This window comes from Rhipicephalus microplus, chromosome 5 (genome assembly GCF_043290135.1).
Source record: "Rhipicephalus microplus isolate Deutch F79 chromosome 5, USDA_Rmic, whole genome shotgun sequence".
NCBI classification, from domain to species: domain Eukaryota; kingdom Metazoa; phylum Arthropoda; class Arachnida; order Ixodida; family Ixodidae; genus Rhipicephalus; species Rhipicephalus microplus.
This window is the reverse complement of record NC_134704.1, coordinates 101789673-101810775: the sequence shown is the minus strand read 5'-3', so window position 1 is coordinate 101810775 and position 21103 is coordinate 101789673. Positions and strand designations below refer to the sequence as shown.

Here is a 21103-nt window from a genome sequence, read left to right as displayed (position 1 = left end):
GCTTCCTTCTTCACGTGTTCCGCGATGCTTATAGTATTCACCAGTGTAAAAACTGCAGTAGTGGAGTGATCGACCATTAGTTTAGTTTACGTGAGTGTAAATTTAAAAAAACGCAATTAGCTCTTGGAGTACATTTTGTAACTTTGGTAGTTCACTAATTTTCTCGAAGGAACATCAGTAGAGTTGTTAGCTAATATTGAATTTCATAAAAAATAAATGGGCTTGAAAACATGCAATTTTCGGAATGTTTAGGATTAGTCTAAATTGATAGTATCGGTGCACTTTTTATAAAAAGATTATGCAGCTTCATGTTTCCATCTCAAAGTTAAAGGTCACTTTCTCTCTCTCTCTTTTTTTGGTCACTTTTTTTCAGGTATCTCCGAGATAACCGGATTCGACAAATTGCGGCTGACACCTTCGTAAGCAGCAAGAACCTGCGACACTTGTGAGTCAAGTTTCAATGAAAGTTGTTTTTTTTTTGGTTGCAGACTCAAATGCAATACTGCTTATATTTTTTGTATGTTACCTTACGTGTCTTTACTCACAATCTCACTCACGTGATCATTAACGTGAGAGTCATGACACTGTAAAATGACCTCGATTCAACGCTTGCATTCATAACACGAAAGTGATTTGCACTCTCCTGGTTACGGAGACAAGCACTGCTTTATGGTTTTGCTGATAATTGTTATAAACTATTGGCAATCGCGTTTCGTACGCAGTTGCTGCAATTTAATGCCACTGTGGGCATGCCACCTCGCAGTTAACGCTTTTGCGGCCTGTATCATTATTTCAGTGTCCCACATACACCCCATTTAGTTTTCCCAGTAATGGAAGTTGCGTTTGCGTAATGTGCCTTAAAGAACCAAAGGAACACATTGTTACGGGGAAGGAAGTGTGTAGCCAGAATATATTTGCGAGCAGTTGCACACAACGCTGTTGTAGTTCAAGCACACAACGCTGCTACAGTTCAAGTTCATGACTGTAGACTATCTTCCCAACCTGTTACATCACCGCTGGAGGCAGAAGCACGGTCACGGTGCGATCAATCATCGGGGCATGAGTAGTATCGTTTAAGTATCGAGAAATGCACTATAGTGGTTGAAACTGAAGCCGTTCCTGACGTGTAATGGGGTGAAGCAATCTCATAGGTTATTCTAGTGACCTTTCGTATGACGCGCTTAGGGCCAGCATAACAATCAAGACTATCGACCCCGGAGAGTACTGCACATCGCGGTGCCGGTGATCATAAACACACCTTTGAGAAACCAGCGAGGCACATGAAGGGTCCCGAGAGACTTGACGGGCGATGTCGGCATGGGCCAGACTATCAGGAGCATAGGCAGTCGATGAGTGAATGTCAGACTGGCGCTTGGCGTCCATAGGGAAATGTTGGTCATAACCAAAAACAGTAGGTAAAAAAGGGGAAAATGCAGCTGTGGCGTGAAGTTACGTAAACTAGCCAGTGTTGGACGTCTGTGTCACTTGTGCCATTAGATGGACGAAGATAACGGGGCTGTATTACAACCATCGGCTGCGGGCCTGATGGATGTTGTCCACACTGGGTTGGTTGCTGAGTCATCGTGATAGCAGCAACGCCGTCCGCTGCGAAGATCCAACTCCTGGGGCTACACAGCGAGTCCTACCTCGCACCTTCCACCAAGATGTTAGGAGAAGAAAGTATATGCGCAAGATATATTTGCGAGCAAATAAGTACAACGCTGGAGCAGTCCAAGCGCGTTGCACTCAGCACTTCATCATCATCATCGAAGCGCATCATGAGCGTGGCATGTAGTCATGTTGTTACTAGAGGCGCATGTCATGATTTTCATGTTGGGGTCAGTCGCTTGTGTTCGCCATGCAATCATGTCATACCATACTAGTTTTGCAACATGTCATGTCAACGAAACCACCACAAGAGCAGCAAGACCATGAAATGTAAATCATGACGTTTATGACATAGACGTCAAAATTTTCATGTTATGACTAGTCAGATATGCTCGCCAAACAGTCATGTTATGCTATACTAAGTTTGGTATCGATACCATTATCCAAACGGCCAGGACAGCGAAGTCGAAGGCAGCTTGATAGATAGATAGATAGATAGATAGATAGATAGATAGATAGATAGATAGATAGATAGATAGATAGATAGATAGATAGATAGATAGATAGATAGATAGATAGATAGATAGATAGATAGATAGATAGATAGATAGATAGATAGATAGATAGATACGCTCAAAGTCGCCGAAGTTCACTAAGAAAGGCTTCGCATTTAAAAAATAAATATATAAATACCGAAATTAAATCTTCTTTTGTAGGGCTTGTATTTATAAAAAGTGTTTAACAATTTCGAGTACTTCGTACTTAACCATGGGAGAACAGTGCTCTGTCCTTTGCTAAAACCCAAGCATTACGCCCAGTTAGAGCGCGGCTAGATAGTAAGGCCACTGGTTGATCCCGAAGGCATAGTATATATACCCTAAGGTGGAATTAGTGGGCCCGACATCCGAAGCTTCTCAACTTCAGGAGAAAGTTACGCGCTTCGAGAAAAAGTCAGTTTGCGAAAGGCGGGGATTTCGCTAAAGCCCTCTGTGTAATTTTGATCTAAAGAACGCAGGCTCTCACTGCACCAAACCATCTTTTATTCTTGCAGGTACTTGTCTCACAACCCCATCGAGTTTATCACTGCGGGGGCCTTCCACGGTCTTACGGCGCTGGAAACACTGTGAGAAAAGTTGTCTCGTATTAAGAACTCTCGAAGGACTGGGTTTTGAGCTAGCGAACGCATCTCAACTTCGCAGGCTATCCATCACGTGCAGACCAGAGACAATAGAGGGGCTCCTCTTTGCGGCTGGTCTGTGGGATGCTTAGCCTGCACAGTTTGTTCCTTTTGTTGTAAATTTTTATTCAGTGTTTTGCCCTGGTTAGCTCGAGGGAGCTCAATAATCAATAAGCTTATCATTTTCGATTACCGCTACACCACAATATTGGAAAAGTTATACTGTGGTGTAGCAGTAATGAAAAAGGATAAGCATATTGATTTTTTTAAAATTGTTGAAAAATAAGCAAGAATCAATACGCATGAAAGCCGGCTGGCCACTTGCATCTAAAAAGGCGGAAGTCATGCTGCATTGTAATAAATATAGTGGGCTGGAACATAAGAACTGCGGATAGGATAATAAAAACAAGAAAAGTTAAAGTGTGCGGAACTAAAAAAACAACTAAAGCGTAAGTGCGACAATACAAACAGAGAAAAGTATTAAAACTTTGCTGGAATGATGTACAGCGCCGTCCACTGTAAAGGCGAACACTCTAATGAGCACGTGACATAATGCGGGCATCACAACTGCAAGTAGACTCAAGAACATTGTTTGTGCATGGCGCTAGTCTATCAGAAGGAGTCAAAACAGTCCATCAGACGTAGTCTTACGCAGATATAAGCCACGATGCTTTACCCAGAGAGCAAAATCTAGACATGGTGGACACGAAGGTCCCCTTTAACTGTGAACCCGACTGTACCTTAATGAAAATGCACAGTGTTTTTTAAGCAGTAGAGATTATTATTATATTCACTATTCACCTTTCGCCTCCGTAGAGAAACTCTATGTCTAGGAGGAAAATACTTGGCCACTGTTAAGATTACAGCTGCATGAAAAGCAAGAAAGAAATGTAATTTATTATAATGTTCATGATCAACTAGAGGGAAGTTTCTCTCACGAGAAGAACCTAACGAATGTTCCATGGCTTTTTTTTTCATATACAAAGAATATGGACGTAACGTTTCACAACTTACGGCAATCTTTTTTTTAGAAATTCAGGAAAAGATGCCTAACTTGAGATATTCATCATAGAATAATTGCAAGACACTCGTGCAGCTGATATGGAAACCAAGAGAGTCAGAATTTCCGAACATGTCGCCGCTGTACGTCAGGCTGGAGCACATCGTGACGGTGACAGAGTTTCTGGGGGGTCAGGTCATGTCAGTTTATTGTGATGCAACGTGGGAAATCCTCTCATTTTCGTTAGTGGATCACCTTACCGTTGCGTGCTATGCTAAATGCTTCTCTGGTTCTTAGGAGCAGCTGTTGAGTAAACCGGCCTTTCCATCATCATTATTTCACTTCTAGATTCATGAAAACTAGAAGCAACAAATACGGCACATTTCCTTGCAGATATTGCCACAGCATTTTGCACCTATTTCTACTTTAACAAAGTTAAGAATGGATACACTTATTCACAGGTTAAAGCTAAGTATGCCTACACAATGTTGTTTTTTCGCACAGCATTGACCCAACTGACACAACTGAAGGCGAATGTGGATTTGGAAATGAAACTTTATGCCGCCTCCGTATAGACTGTCCGGATCATGACACACCGAGACACTCACTTGAATAAGAACTAATAACATTATGATGGAAACCGTTCAGTACGAAGAAACCCTTGCGCCGCTGGCCAAAATGACCGTTAGAGACGAGCAGTTGCGTAGACTGGGGGTGCCACACCCAACCAAGGCTTACCCTTCCTCGCCCAAATTCATTTCGCCATGGCATACATATAGAAAAAAAAATCAAGAAGATGCACCCCTTCTTAACAATTTTCCGCCTACGCCCCTGGAGGCGTGTGCTTTAAAAGCACTAAAGCGATTTCTAGAAGACAATGGCATGACTGCCAATCAGAGGCCTTTTGCGTACTTTTACATTCAGTTGATTCTTATAGGTATGTCGTAATCTGTTGCTTTCATGTTGTCTATACGTGCAGACTGATCGCCAAGATGACGGGAGACATCGTTATAGGCACTATTAATCACATTTCGGTCTGAATATTGTGCCGTTTGACATGTGCTTGTGTTCTTTATAGTAATCGGCGTTCATGTGTTTTTTCTTGATGCTCTTGTGTTTGCATGTTTATATGTCACTTTTTATGTTCGATAAGTTGAAAAGCTTCGAGGGAGTTGGCGCCTCCTTTTTATTACATAAAAAATTACGAATAATACCATACACCACAAGCAAATAACAAGCAGTCCGTTTGTATATCCCTAAAGACTTGCCGTTTTCAACGACAAGATTCTGCTGTTAGCCACGTTTATTTTTTCTTTTATTGTGCTTTTCTGAAGAGCTCAATGTCCCAGGTTTGATTCCAGATGTGGTAATGCCAATTTCGAAAAAGGCAAAATCCTAGAATCTCTACAACATAAATGCAGAGGCAGAATACATAATCCCTACGGTGGCAATTTTCATGGTTCTTCAAACTTGTTGATTTCGTATATTTGTAATCTTCATATGTAAAACACAAAATAATAGTTTATTGTTGTGACTTGTGACTTGTTTGACATGGAGCATTACCTTGTGACGTAGCAGAGCGGCTGCCACTTCGACGTTCGCGGCGCACTCGGTTTCCACATTGCCAGAATGGCCCCTTAAAATTCGGCTATGAACGCGATTCCTCAAACGCCTAGAAAAATGGTGTCTCGTAGATTGTGACGCCCTACACCGGTTGCTCAAAAATAAATAACCCCATGTTGGTAAAGAAGAAAAAAATACCGCGTAGCAGCATGCGTCGCTGCAAATGTCGTCGTTTGACGATATTATTCTGTCTGGAGGCGCTGCTTCTGATACGGACGCCATCTGGTAGTCATCTCGGGAAACGCAAACTTAATTCACAGAAGGCAGGGCCAGGGGCAGGCGGCAGCACCATGTCGTTGACAGAACAATTTTTTGTGCATAGCACGCCATTTTCATCAAAGCGTAAGAAACAGCCGCATTTTCGTGCATAGCATCGCATATTTTGTGCAGCGTAAGAAGCACTAGGGTCTTGTTAATTACGTAGCAGTGTATTTCCTAGTAAAGAACCACCACACCTTTCAGTACTTACACAAATATGTTGCGCCTGAGATAGGCTTGTTTGCTTTTTGATCGACAATGTTGACAAGAGTATGAGGGCAACTACCGGATCAATATCTCAGGGCGTTGAGCAAGTGCTTGAAATTTTACCGAGTGGCTGAATGCGACAGGCAAAAATTTGTGCGCTTTAGTTTCGTCTTCAAGAGTTCATGAACTTGTTTTTGTGAATCAGTCCTGTTCATGTAACTTCATTATCATCATCATCATCATCATCAGCCTGACTACGTCCCACTGCAGGACAAAGGCCTCTCCCATGTTCCGCAAGTTAACCCGGTCCTGTGCTTGCTGCTGCCAATTTATACCCGCAAACTTCTTAATCTCATCTGCCCACCAAACTTCTGTCTCCCCCTAAGCCGCTTCCCTTCTCTGGGAATCCAGTTAGTTATCTTTAATGACCAGCGGTTATCCTGTCTACGCGCTACATGCCCGGCCCATGTCCATTTCCTCTTCTTTATTTCAACTATGATATCCTTAACCCCCGTTTATCCCCTAATCCACTCTGCTCTCTTCTTGTCTCTTAAGGTTACAACTACCATTTTTCTTACCATTGCTCGCTGCGTCATCCTCAATTTAAGCTAAACCCTCTTTGTAAGTCTCCAGGTTTCTGCTCCGTAGCTAAGCACCGGCAAGATACAGCTGTTATATACATTCCTCTTGAGGGATAGTGGCAATCTACCTGTCATAATTTGAGAGTGCTTGCCGAATGTGCTCCACCCCATTCTTATTCTTCTAGTTACTTCAGTCTCGTGGTTAGGCTCTGCGGTTATTACCTGCCCTAAGTAGACATAGTCTTTTACAACTTCAAGTGCACTATTACCTATCTCGAAGCGCTGCTCCTTTCCGAGGTTGTTGTATATTACTTTCGTTTTCTGCAGATTAATTTTAAGACCCACCTTTCTGCTCGCCTGGTCTAACTCCTTAATCATGAGTTGCAATTCGTCCCCTGAGTTACTCAGCAATGCAATGTCATCGGCGAAGAGCCGGTTACTAAGGTATTCTCCATTAACTCTTATCCCTTACTGTTCCCATTCTAGACTTCTGAAAACTTCCTGTAAGTTTAAACTTCATGTAACTTATGAAGCGGTAATGTATATTTTAGTTGAACGTAGAATTCGCTTGCAGAGTAGACTGGTAACCTACTGTAATATTATTTGTAAACCATGTATCGCGCGTTGCCCGGCCGGCTGATCGGTCAACGTAAAAGAACCACAGTGAGCATTTTGCTCTCAAATATATGATCACGGAACAAAAACCAGCAGGGAGTACCAAATTATTGTGAGTTACTGCACTCTAGTTCTGTTTATTCAAAACAGCAATGCAAGATATCTGAAGTTGCGCAATCACAATTTTGAGCGTCTTTACGCGTACATCCTAAGCGTACAAATCAGTCCCGCAACCTCAAACCAGTTGGCGCACAACGAGAAGCAGAACACGTAACCATGTGTTGGCAAAAAAAAAAAATCACAGCATATGCACGGAGTGCATGATGATGCTTGGGCGAAACGTCCGTCCGTCTTTTTTTCTTGCTTCCGTCCGTCCATGCGTCCCACTGTGCAACCGTCCGTGCGTTCATTCGTCCGTCTGTGCGTCCCTGCGTTCGTCTGTCCTTGCGTTCATCCATGCATCTGCCCATCTGGCCGTCCATCTAGTGAAAACTCCAATTACCGCCATCTCGCATCTTTTCAGCATTTATTCAGCTTATATAACTACCACTATCCAGCAGCCATTCAACGGACTAAACGAGAGGCGGCACTCGTGGACTTTCTTACGGCCTGCACTTCGTGTCTACTACCCACCTTTCACGGCTTCTAATTCATGGCTATATACTAGGTCACTATATCAATGGCCTTGCAGCCCAACTGTCGCTAAACCTTGCCAATACTAAGGAGGTTACGCCCAGTAAATAACGTGGCAACACTTGCAGGTCATGTTGTGCTCAAAGTGCGTCCTTTTGATAGTAGTATTTTTATGTAATCACCAAATTCAAGGCAAACTTTATTGAGGATTAAGCCACCAATGCTAGTCTATGTAACTTATTTCATCAGAAACAACTATCTTTTTATATATGAATACCGTGCGTGAGTTTCCTTCTCCATTGAAAAGGGTGCACGCGTTCCGCCCCTCTAGTCCGGCCGTGGAGGCGGCTACCTACTACTGCGACAACTACTACGTACATCGCGGACGTACGACCCATGGCATGAGGAGCTTCGCCTCCAAAAATAGACCCCGCGGAAGCGTTGATGAACCCTCAGTGAGAGATAGCGACATCCTTCACACTTGACCGCGACTTTTCTACGGCGTTAGAGCAAGCAATGAATATAGCAAACACTGAACCGTACTAATAATCAGAGACGGGCAACTTACTTTGGAAAGTGGATTCGTAAATGTAGGCCTGAAGTTCCCAATTCAGATTCAATGTAACACTGTCTTTTGTCGCAACTGATAGCGCTAAACTGGCGGTATCATACAGAGTGTTCGGCCATCGCTAGAATTGTTCTGGCAGCAGAAGGCGCAACAGCCGTCCGCGGCAACGAACAGCGACGCCATTCTTGGATGAAAAGTATTTCACAGCACAGCGCCCACGAAAGGACAAGTTCATACAAGTTTATATCCGTCAAAACAGATGCGCTGTGCCCCAAGGAGTCCACGCCTCCAGAGCCAAGATGGCAGTCGCGAGCGACCGTAAACAAACGAACACTGCTAGTGGTCCCACGTGGCGGCATCTGGCCAATACCAACGCTGCACCGGCCTCGGAGAAGTTGAAATTGGAGGAAAAGAGAGGAGGCGAGTGATTAACCGTATAGGTTGTTACATTGCTAAGTATCAAGGGCTTTATTTCTAGTCATGCACCTTCCCCTTCTTCCATTTCCTTCTAAGCTCGACGTTGAATGAAGCTCTCCTGCGTGGGCAGCAGTAGGGCATGCACTGCGCTTGCGACATTCTGCTCCAGCTTTTCCCGAGTAACTGACAGCGCTAAGCGTGAGCGACGTCGAGATCATTATTTTCCCGTTGCTTCACTGTCTGCGAGGCAGACACACACAGGCCTTGGCGTCGTATAATAGCACGAACGAATAAATAGGCTCTGTCTGCACACAAGGCACTGAAATACCTGCTCCGGTGCATTATGGCGCGCAAAACGCTTGATGTGCTGTTTTTTTTAGTAAGTTGTGTTGAGTCCTTCGCCTGACGTCGACAGCGCAACTGTGGTCGTAAGAGTGGTCACAGCTTTTCTACACGCTACTGGACAGGATGTGCAGCTATAGCATTGCGCCAACTTGACGGGACTCTATACAATCACCTCCTTACCTTCCCAATCATCACTCAGTGGACTATTTTCCCTCCTCTTTCCAGGTGTAGCGACACATACTAGAGCATTCTGCCACCCAGGCCAACCTCTCTGCCTTTGTATGAATAAATTTCTCGCTCTTCAAGTCTTCGCAAAATTACTGACCCTCTTCCTTTCTAGATGATTTTTTAATTTTTTTTAAGCATGCATCGGTCAAATAGCCTATCTCACTCGACCTACTTTATGCCAGGACACACCGCGGTGACTTACCGCATTTACGGTACTAGACTGTTAAGGTCAAGTAGGTTGGGTTCGGTTCCCGCAGGAAGGTGGATGGCCTCAAAAATTAGAAACTAGTGATGTTAAGTTAGAACGCTCCAGGTTTGGGCTTGGAAACTTACGTGAGCAAACTGCCAGCGCAAGGACAGGACGATAAGGAAGGACAGGGCAATGTGTCACACTCTATCTTGTCTTTACGTCCTGACACTGGAACTTTACTGTCATGTTGAAGTTCGAAGTTACGTCTTTCAACGCCGTCCTGGAGTGCTGCAAGAGCAAACGCAACACATAGTGGATTCGTTCAGCTCTCTTAATTTCTTTGTGCGAAGGAAAACGTAAATGACTACTTCGATATCGAGTATCTGGGGGACAATGAAATAGCTGACATATGCAAACTAACAGTGGGCTATTATGGGTGAGTGAAACTGTACTGAAAACATTTGCGGCGAGTAAATCTGTAAGTGCCTTCAATAGTGCGCTGTCGATCACCGATGCCCGGTGTGCTCTCTTTCGGGTGTCCCGAACAGCGTTTGAATGCATCAATGCTCTCGGTTGCATACGTACGTTGAAATGTTAGGAAATCAACTGACTGTCTTTTTACCTACCTTTTGAACATTAGCAAGATGGCAAGTTGGGCCAACTGGTTGCCGAAATCGGCAACCAAATTCAATTGTCAAAAATGGTAAAAATGGAAGCGGTATTTCGTTATGTCCAACAGCCAGATAGTGACTCTGTGGGAATCACTTTTTTGCAGTCAGATGTAATATGAACCTCAGAGACAGAGCAGAGTTGGTTGGTTGGTTGTTCCTCAGAGTGCTGGCGAAACCAAGGAGGATTTAAAAAATTGCTGGAGTGGAAATGATTGCGCAGAAGTGAAGCCGTTCCTCTAGCAAGATGGCAGATGTGGCGGCCATCTTACTAGGAGCATGATAAAGTATCACCGTTCAGCGATTAAAAACGAAGCGCTTCTCTCGCACGCCCAACGAGTTCAATGCGGGAAATTTTCGGGTCAAATAGTGCTCCAAGTGCGTCTTACAGTTACTAGTTTTCCTTAGTGAGCCTCTAATTGGAGGCAAAGTTCTTTGAAAATTCAGTCATCCATACTCGTTTCTGTGTGTTATTTTGTCGGGAACAACTATCTTATAATATAGAACTAACGTATCATTTACATAACATATCAAAGCCACTTGATCTTTAAGTGGTCACTATCAAAAAAGAGCATGTTTTCGCCATCTTGGCAGTGGCAAAAGCTGGCTTCACTTCTGCTGGCAAGGCATTGCGGAAGCTTCTACTCCAGCCATTTTTCTTTAATCCTCCTTGGGCGAAACCCACCACGGGGAATGGGCCACGAAATGAACCGTACCTCAGACAGAGAAGAGATCGACGCTCGCGTTTATCTGAGTGAACGCTTTTTTTAGCGGCGAACCTCCTTATATCGACACCTGTTCGTCCCTCGTAGCCGTTGTAGTGTGTAACAAATATAACATTTCGACCTCCAAGGTGGTGCCGGTGACAGATTTCTTCAGTCCGATGTTGAACAATGAAAAATAGTGCTCAATGTACATGCAAAACCTGCTAATGAGGAATGAAAAACAGGAGCATTCGGCTTTTAGTTAACGTGCACGCTGCGATCCCCATTAGCAGCCATTGGCATGTACATTTAGCACTATCTGACAAGAAAGGCTTGCTACGTTATACTCGCTGGGTGTAACCTCCTTAGCTTTAGAAAGGTTTAGCGAGCGTTGAGCCGCAGTGCCATGAATACAGTGAACTAGTATATACCATGAACTCGAGGTGGTTGAAGGGGGGATGTAGACCCGAAGCGCAAGCCGTAAAAAAGTGTGCGTGTGCCACCTCTCGTTTAGTCTTTGAAATGTCTGCTGGATGGCGGTGCTTCTATATGGGGAATATATGATGAAAAGATGCGAGATGGTGGTACTTGGAGTGTTGAATAGATGGACAAACGGACACACAGACAGATGCATGAATGGACGCATGAAAGGACACAGGGGTGGATGCATGGACGAACGCAGGGACGGACGCACGAACAGACGCACGCACGGACAGGCGGATGTACGCATGGACGGTCACACAGGCAAACGAAACGCATGGACGGACGGAAGCAAGAACAAATGGACGGACGAATGCTTCGCCCCACTCTCCATCATTCACTCCGTGGATATGCTGCTATTTTTTTTTTTTGCGTGCTCTCGAGGAGCCCCGCCTTGCAACCACTTCGTTGTGCATCTATGCATGACGGTTCCATCCAAATTGTACAGCGGTACACGAAAGAAGGGGAATTATTCGAGGGTCTTGGTTTCTATCTTACACACAGCTCACGAAACCAACAGATAATCAAGCCAAGAAAAGAACCACAGGGCATTATTCATTGTTTTTCCTAATTGAGTGTAGGGTTATTGAACTAAATTGAAAGAAAGTAAGGAGGAATAGAAAATCACCCCTTCCCTTAGGGCTTGCTAGTTTTTATTATTGATTATTCATTACATCGCACATGACCTTGGGGAAACGAAGGGTGGTGTCCCGTGTCACCTTTAACATCGTTGTTCTTCGTTTCCTTTGCCCCTTGCAAAAATACACGGGTTACGTTACCCCATGTGCACAGACGACAGTTTAGTATGAATTATGATAGGTTTACTTGGTAAGCAAAAACTGGCCACCCAATCAGCTCTCAACGCAAGGGTGTATATTCTTTCTCTATTCAGGCTCTGTGCTCAGTCGTATACTTTTCTCTGTCATAGTGCATTTTAGTTTATCGCAATAAAAATGACCCAACTTATCGTTCGAGCAAACAGCACATGGAAAAAAAGCTGAAGTCATAATATTCGGGGTTTAACGACCCCAAACCACCATATCATTATGAGAGACGCCATAGTGGAGGGCTCCCAAAAATACGACCACCTGGCGTTCTTTAACGTGCACCCAAATCTGAGAACATGGGCAGTAGTCATAAGCGAATCGGCCTGTAGAAGACATACAGCAAAAGTAAAGGACACCACGTTCTTAGAAGTCGCCATATTACACACAGGCAATCAGAGCACGTGGAAGCGCCAGACACTATCCCACTATTTACCTTTGATAAGCTGGTCTTCAGCGGTCAGAACCTCCACATAACGGCGAAAACGACTAATCACATCGCGAATAGATTACGGTTCTCTTTACCTCGTGAACCACAGCAAGGATGTGTCACTGTCTCGAAGCATCTCATGATTAAGACATACGAATAGTGTGTGCTTTAATATTTCTAACTACTAATGACTTTATTTACGAGATGCAACCTAATTAGCACAATGTAAGAACTGGCAGAACATGAACGATGTACCCTAGGGCGGTAGCTATAGCAGCGGCCGCCTTCACGCCGATAGCATATGTACACTCTCGTTTTTTATTAAAGGGAACACAGAGGCACGTAACGTGCGCTCTGCGCCGGCTGCTCACAACCCTGTATACCGACAGTTGAAGAAAGTACATTCGCTGCTGGCGTGTTCTGTTGGCAAACATAATAAAGGGTGATGGTCGCTCGACAATCGCTGATAGATTATGCTCCCACTTTAGTCTCGCAACAGGTGATGCCACCAAAGATGGACGTGCTTTATTTAGCTGTTGGTTGATGGAGCTGTAGGTAGCCGCCACAGTGTGCAGGCTGTGCAATCGCGTGTTCATTTCCATTAAGGGTGACACGGTGTAAATGTATATAGGTGTCCTAGCAAGCCTACATTCACTAATTTCTACTGACGCATTAGAATTCGCTGGTGCACGGCAATTTCTGGTCGATCAGATGGTACAATGAGTCGCAAGAGTAACAGTTGTCACAGGACCATCCTTAACGCCAAAGGAGTCCACCGCAATTACACGAGCAATACCGCAACTTCGTGAAATCACGTTATCAGTTTACCTATGAAAGACGATGGCTGTGACACGCCACTAGTTGCTAGTTTCTAAGCCCTTATGAGTTGTACCACACCAGTGTACATTTACAAAACTGCTATGGAGGTTGGCGAAGCAACCAGGATTGATTACTCAGAGGGTCGCAATCCGTTACACGTATTTATACACAGATTAGAAAGGCGCTGCAGAGAAAATAAGCAACATTCACGCGACATTCCCTGTAAACCACATGAAGTAATGTTTTCATAGAAATAAGTGTAAATTCAGCTGCACACTTATCGGGCACCGATTCGAATGGACGCAGTAAGGAATGGTCGTTATCAAGAGGAGCAGGGTCATGCCTGGAATTGTGTAGGAACGCGTGGAGGCCCTCTTACACATTCAGTGCGCTTCAGCTGTGCAAGTGCTTCTACCGGAGGGCTACTGCTTCTTGCTGAGCCATTAACCCCGAGGCATCATGGCACCACGCCATCGGCACTCGCAAACACTGCCTCTAAACCCGTCTGGTAGCATTTGTGATGAGAGCATCAAGCCGAATCAGAACTGAATCTGAAAGAGTGCCCAAGCCGGAGTTTCGGCTTAGGCATGGCTTCTAACCAACAAAACTTCGCAGAGTAAACTTGGAAGACACTTAAGATTCACTTTCAACAGAAGAACATGACAGGGCAATCGAATGCTGTGCGCACCGTCTCCTGCAAATCTCTACACTATAGTGAACTAGAATAATCTAGTTCACTATAGTCACAACGATAACGCAAAGAAACGGACGTCTCTGAGCGTACGATTGCCCATTTCAGATTCTCCTAAGATCCCTATAATGTCATGCCCAGTTTCGGTCTTCCCACTGCGGAATACTTTTTTCCTTTATAAAGGAAAAAGTATTTCGGGTACTTCACAATTAGTATACTAATAATGAAGTACCGCGACGCGTTCGTAAGGCAACACGCGACCTTACGCTGCAGCTGACATTTTGATGACTTTGCTGCTGGTAGTGCACGGTGCAATATGCCAAAGCACTTTGTAATGCGTGGCTCCTTGTAGCAACTCTTAGGTTCCTACACCTCGGGGTATTCTACGCTTTTCACACGCAACCGTGCGTGGGCTAAGGAGACTCCCCTCACTTCAAGGCGTTTTTATAGAGTTTTTTTTTCTTTCCTAGTGTTTTCAAGCAATGACCTGGCTCTGTGGTAGAAAATTTGCCTAAAACCCAGAAGACTTGGGTTAGATTCTCACTCAAGAATCAGGGCTCCCACTTCTCTCTTTTTTCTTCAAATCTTCTTGATATATTATTCACAAACAACGCTGATACATAGAACAATGCAAATGACGCCGAGGCTAACATAAAAAATTCTGTGAAATAGCTTCGTTACAGCTGTCACTTAAAGTGGCCGCATGAATATTGAAAAATATACTCTATCTGTAGCGGCAGAATCTCTGGTATGACTTTTTTTTTTCTTTTCCCAGATTAAGCTCTATGTTCATTTTGATCTGTACACGACGTCTTTTTACCGCCTATGTGGTTTACGAAGTTGAGATGAAATTCTAGTTTAACATGCGGATGTTTATTTGCTTTGCGTGTGCTGTGATTTGCCGATATGTATCATTTTTGTTTTGCGATACTGAATAGTCGTGTGGATCTCTTTCAGGGCACTATTTCCAGCTTGCTTCTGTTCCTTTCAATAACAAATTATGAAAAATAAATTACTAAAATCAATGCAACGATTTGGTATAAATGTACATATTGACAGAATGGTAGTTTGGCTAGTTGGGGGACTGAATATTCACTTGTTTGTACTGCTTGGAGTGAATAAGGTAAGAGATTAGGGCACCATACAGCTGATGCCACGCCTGTTTTTCATTCGTGTTTATTTCGTTAGAGCAAACATGTCGATGTATATACATTTGTCTACTATACAGTTTCCAACACTTGCACTGAATTTGCCTTGAAACCCAGAGACCTCAGGAGCTGCTCGCTGACAGACGTACAAGAAGACTTGTTCGTTCATCCGAAGAACCTCACTCATCTGTGAGTACTGCGCACGCTTTTGGCATCTCCGCAGTAGTAATACTTTAGGTACATGTAGTTGTTGGCTGCCTTGCACTTTTTGTCGTGTTTTTCCGTAGTCAAGATTGCTGCGAAGAAAATCACACTGCTGCATATATATATATATATATATATATATATATATATATATATATATATATATATATATATATATATATATATATATATACATATATATATATATATATATATATATATATATATATATATATATATATATATATATATATATATATATATATATATATATATATATATATATATATAGAAAGTGGATGAAAAAATAACCAGCCGTGAGCAGGAATTGAACCTACGACCTTAGAATAACGCGTTCGATGCTCTAACCACTGAGCTACCACAGCGGCCTTCCTTCCATCCACTTTTTGGGGTTTGTATGTGAATTTAACCCATATATGTGAATATTTTTGCCATTTGACATAATTACAAAAGCATGATTCGCCGCCTGTATAAAACCTCGATATAATGACGCAGTTCACTGACATTTTGGTTCATTTTTTATTACATTCTTTTTTTTATAGTTGGCTCGATGGCAACGATATTGAGTCCGTTCAACCACGTGCCTTCTCACATCTGAGTCGTCTCCAGGTTCTGTAAGTCACATATCGCGAACTCTTTTCTGATATGATTTAGCAGTACTTAAAAAGGCAATAATTTTCAGGAATCTGGAAATCAAGTCTTAGAAACTTTTTTTCACTTTATTTAAGACTTACCCCCATATTCACAAACGCTCCTCGATTACAATTTTGTCCTTCACTTGACTGAGCTGAGCACTGCGCCGCTTCTCGACTGAAATTGACGCTGAGCTTTTCAAGAACTACTGCAGATTATTGCCCATATGCAGTGACTCGGTTTGACAGAAGATGGCGCTTTCCTCGATTTTTTATCAAGTCAAGGTGAAGCGTCGAGTGAAGGAATGTTTTATAATACGGCGGTTAGTGCTGTGGAACGCATGATGTAAAGTTACGATATGTCAAGGTCGATGATTTTTTTTTACATTACATTGATTTGAACAACGTATCTTATTGGCCTCGAGTTTTTTATTAGTATTACTTTTAGTTATTATTAGTATTATATTTATTACTTTATTGGCCTCAAATTTTTTATTAGTATTACATTTCGTTATACGATGCTGCATAACGAAGACACCACTGGAGTATTGGTTACTGAATTTCAATTGTTTTCACAGATGCTATTGTTTTCTATATGGACGGCTCGCATTGCAGCTTTGTATCCAGAGTACTAGGCCTACCGTTGTGCTTGCTTCTCAAGATCTGACGCATCTCTAGGTCTCTGACAAGGAACAAGCTTGTCCGCCTCTCAGCGCACGACTTCACGGGTCTTGTGTCTCTCCGAACACTGTAAGTTGAATCTAGCACTTTAGGGACCTTTTCTGAGTGTTCTGATGATATATTCAGTTTTATTATTTGGAACACTGCTCCTCCAAGGGTTCTAGGTGTATATTACGTATTGTGTGTTTTCTTTCCTTCTATAAAAAAATGTTCAAATCTCTCTTGACCGTCATGAAGAGCGTAAACGAGCCATCAATCCAGCTAAGAAAAAAGCAATAAAATATGTAGTACATACTGCTTTTTTGTAGTAGGTTGTTGTCCTGATTGATTGCTTCCTCACAATTATTCCACTTTGAACTTTGTCTCTCTTTTGTTCTAATCACATGTTATCCCAGTAGAAGTGAGTGCGACCGAATAAATAGTAAGACAATGACAATTGTTGGGATGTAACGTCATAAAACCACCGCATGGCTATAAGAGACGCTGTAGTGGAGGGCTCCGAAATTTTCGACCCCCTTGGACTCTTTAAGGTGCGCCTAAATTCAAGAACATGGGCCCCAAGCACTTGCGCCTCGATCTAAAATGCGGCCACCGCGGCCGGTATTCGAACACGTGACCTATGAGTCAGCAGTCAATAAACAGTGAGAGCAGCGGATGGCGTGATAAAGGTGAACAGATAAGCTAATTTTGTCTGTTAAATGAATTAGGTAAAAATGCAACGCTGACGCCATGAGGCTTCTTTTGTCCGGCTCTGTGGTACAGTGGTTCCGGAGCTCGGCTGCGGGTCACTAGTTCGATCCTGGTCGCGTCGGTAGCGTTTCGATGGAAGTGAAACGCTGAGCATCATTGGCTCGGCGATGGCAGCGCTTGTCAAAGAAGACCTGATAGCCGACAGTACAGGAACCTTGCCCTATAACAATCTCGGGAAGCTGGCAGTGTAATTGAAGGTATTATTCGTATATAATGATGTTATTATTGTTATTATTATTATTATTATTATTATTATTATTATTATTATTATTATTATTATTATTATTATTATTATTATTATTATTATTATTATTATTATTATTATTATTATTATTATTATTATTATTATTATTATTATTATTATTGGCCTTTTTCAAGCAAAAGTGTTACTTTGACATGCCAACAAAATACATACGCCTTATTCGTAAACTTCTGAAAAAGAAATGTGCTTTTGGCCGTAAATATTTCCCTGAAAGTATAACTTGACTTTCTTAGCAGGCGCGGGAACTTTGGCGTACTTTTTCAAAAGACTGCTTTTACCCGCAGACTCACTTGTGCTCGTAACAAGGTCAGATCAACAAATGTGCACAAATTTGGACTGACTGTTGCTTATAGTAAATGGTGCTCAATAGCTTGACTGCATAAAAAAAGCAAACAAGGCCAACTGAATTCGGCTTCTCGGAATAGTAGGTCACTCTACCAAACACTACTGCCTGTAGCCCATCGAAGCTGGGTCGCATCATAAACCATTATCAAGGATCACGTCAGTTGGCACGCAAGAAGGACTTACATTCTGATTGTTAAGAAAGTTAATTTATAATTAAAAAAAGAAACAGCATCCAAAGCTATTTAAAAGAAACGTAAGGGCGTCCAATCTTGAAGGACGCCTTACATTCACTTTCAAGACCAAGAATCCGATAGTGTTATCGACACCATTAGAATCCCATTCTCAGTCAATAGCCTGGCTTTTCTCCTTCATGTACACCTCAAACATGCTGCAAAAAATAAAGTATTGGGCGTTTCAAGCTTTCCTAAAATACTTGCTGGAAGTACAGTTGTAGAATGTCTAAAAAATCGCATTACAAGTGCATTTCGTGAACCTAAATAACGAGGACTTGCAACCAAACAACAGATTTCGAATTATTTTTCCCCGTATATAAAGTGTGTATTATGTTTATGCATGTTCGCTTTTTGTAGAGCACGGAATATTGACATTAAACTTTGACTCGAAACAATGAAAAGCATTGTGTGTGTCTATGAAAGCTGTCCGCGCGATACCCTGGAACAAGAAATAATTTCGAATACACTTACTTCAATCAATTTTTTGAAGGTGTTAGAGCAGCAGAGAGAAAATGAGGGACAGTTAAAGACCAACAAAGAATAACACTGAATGCTACCCGAGCCACAAGGCGAGAAAAAGAAGTTGACCAGACTCACGCTCGGTTTGCTATTGTGCTGTGTGGGGAAGAATGAAGTGGCGAAAAGAGAGCTAGAATGAAACAGTAATATAGGCAGAGTCACAACCACACTTGGGGCAGCTCAGAAAATCTCTACAGGTGGTCGCACAGATCTGTTGACAATAGGTGTTTTAGCAGCTCTCTCGTTGCCTTGTGCGTCGTCGAGAAAAACGTGTCCATGCTCAATATATAAAAAATATTGGCACACAAAGTAACAGTGCCAGTAAGCCACCCTGAAATGAAAGCTGAGTTACCATGAAAAACTAAGTAAAGGGGATTTGATTTTGCTCGTCATGGCAATCATTTGCTACTCTAGTCTACACCGCAGGGCAAAGGCCTCTTTCGATGACGTCTGATTTAGTCGATTTTGTACAAGCTGATTTTATTTTATTCCTGGGAACTCGAATTTCTTTACTTCGCCTGACTCACTGCCAATGTTGGTTGCGTTTGCTGTCCCTTGGTTGAGATTTATGTAGCAATTATCTCTCTATACTTTTTATTGCGCCAATCCTGGTCGGTTCAGGTGAAGCACCAGCCTAGCTGAGGCTACAATGGGGCACTCAAAAAAAGAAGAGGGCGATAAATGTAGTATATTCCCCGAAGCACAAGCTTCTTCATTGGCGTTTAGGAAAACCTCACCAATAACTTCTTCCCATACGTTAAACAACATCACGCACTCAGAAGTGGTAGATCAATAGTGACACCTTCCTCCCACCAACCCTACTTGAATTTTCTTCGTTTATCTTCGCTCGGCTGCTTCCGTTTTCAACTTATTCCTAACTTCATTGAAAGTGGGTCATTCCTTGATAAGTAGACGCGTTTTGTGCTAAAAAGCAAAATGGCGTATCTTCCGGTCAGATCTGTACAGCATCCTGGTGTCTCTCTCGCTTGACGTTTCTTTTTGCGGAAATGTGTGCATTTCGCTGGGATCTTACATGTTGTATCGTGTATCGGCACGTTGCGGTGAATACTGGCACTGGCGGTAGCAATGCTGGTGAAACCAGGGACACCGCAACCACGGAGCCTACGTACGAGTCCCCTCATTCTTCCCCAGAGACGCACCAATGCAAACAAAACTACAAAGCTAAGCTGGCACTGAATAATAAAGAATCGATCGCAAGCACGGACGCAGCAGGCAGTATATCTCCAAGCAGCATGACGCAGAAAATGGAAGCTGCATTCTGGTGCTTCTTAGATGAAAACACGAGATCAGTACAACATTTTTAGGACTTTGCAACCGGTGATTTCTTCTAGATTGACCCATCTTTCTCTAGCGGACTTCATCATCAAACATATATGTTCTAGTTGTTCAACGCTAGTCGTCTCTTGATAAGAAGTTTGCTTCTATCACCTTCAAACCGATATGGGACCATGGCCCGCAGGCAGCTGGTCAATTACCTTAAAGTACTACTCATTTCTACCAGTCCCAAATGTACGGTGGCCTAAGTTGTTTTCTAAAACGACATTAGCCATCAAGCGAAAATATAGTGACAAGGCAAGGAAATTGCTAGTCCAATTAAATCGGATGAACGACGTCTTTTTGCAAGCTATGTACACACGAACGACTCAATTTTTCAAGCTACATACCAACAGGCTCAGCACAAGAGTCTTCTGCGACAAGTTTACCTACGGCGTAGAAAAATTTTTTGCGCTTACTGGCAGTCTATATATCAGACTCGGTTGCCCAAGGGACTTCAATGCGTAGCGTGATTTTGTCTGTCTAGTCTATAAAATTCACTCGTCACTGCGCCCTTCTGTAGTGAACATGTTATCTTGAAGAAAGTGCATCACCTCATCTACAGGCAGCTGCGTTAAGCATATTTACTTCGTTTACCCTGTCATCACACCTACAGAAAAAGCAGTGCTTAGTCAAGCTGCAGTACTCGTACCTTTTTCGCCGTTCCCACTTTTTATCATTGTGCTTTTTTGTTTAAGAATGAATAATAAGGAACTAGCCCGATTCGTAGCCCTGCATTAATCGTTTCCAGCAATAGAGTAGAATGTGCAGTTTGGGTGAATCGAGGGCCAAATTGAAAGTGGTGGGCATGTATGGCGTGATAATTACTTGTAAGCACGCCTCGCCTCATATCATAGCACCCGAAAATCATGATTGTAGTCACTGTAGTGTCCATACTTATCAGTGC

The 21103-nt window shown here is 42.8% G+C and overlaps 1 protein-coding gene across 1 annotated transcript in view; it reads left to right on the top strand.

Moving 5' to 3' along the window:
* LOC142817888 (uncharacterized) overlaps positions 1–21103 on the top strand; it is a 182915-nt gene that overhangs the window by 102613 nt on the left and 59199 nt on the right. The window contains exons 8-12 of the mRNA XM_075895824.1: positions 374–445; positions 2660–2731; positions 15332–15403; positions 15982–16053; positions 16750–16821. Coding sequence (XP_075751939.1) covers positions 374–445; positions 2660–2731; positions 15332–15403; positions 15982–16053; positions 16750–16821 — 360 coding nt within the window. The remainder of the gene's footprint in view (positions 1–373; positions 446–2659; positions 2732–15331; positions 15404–15981; positions 16054–16749; positions 16822–21103) is intronic.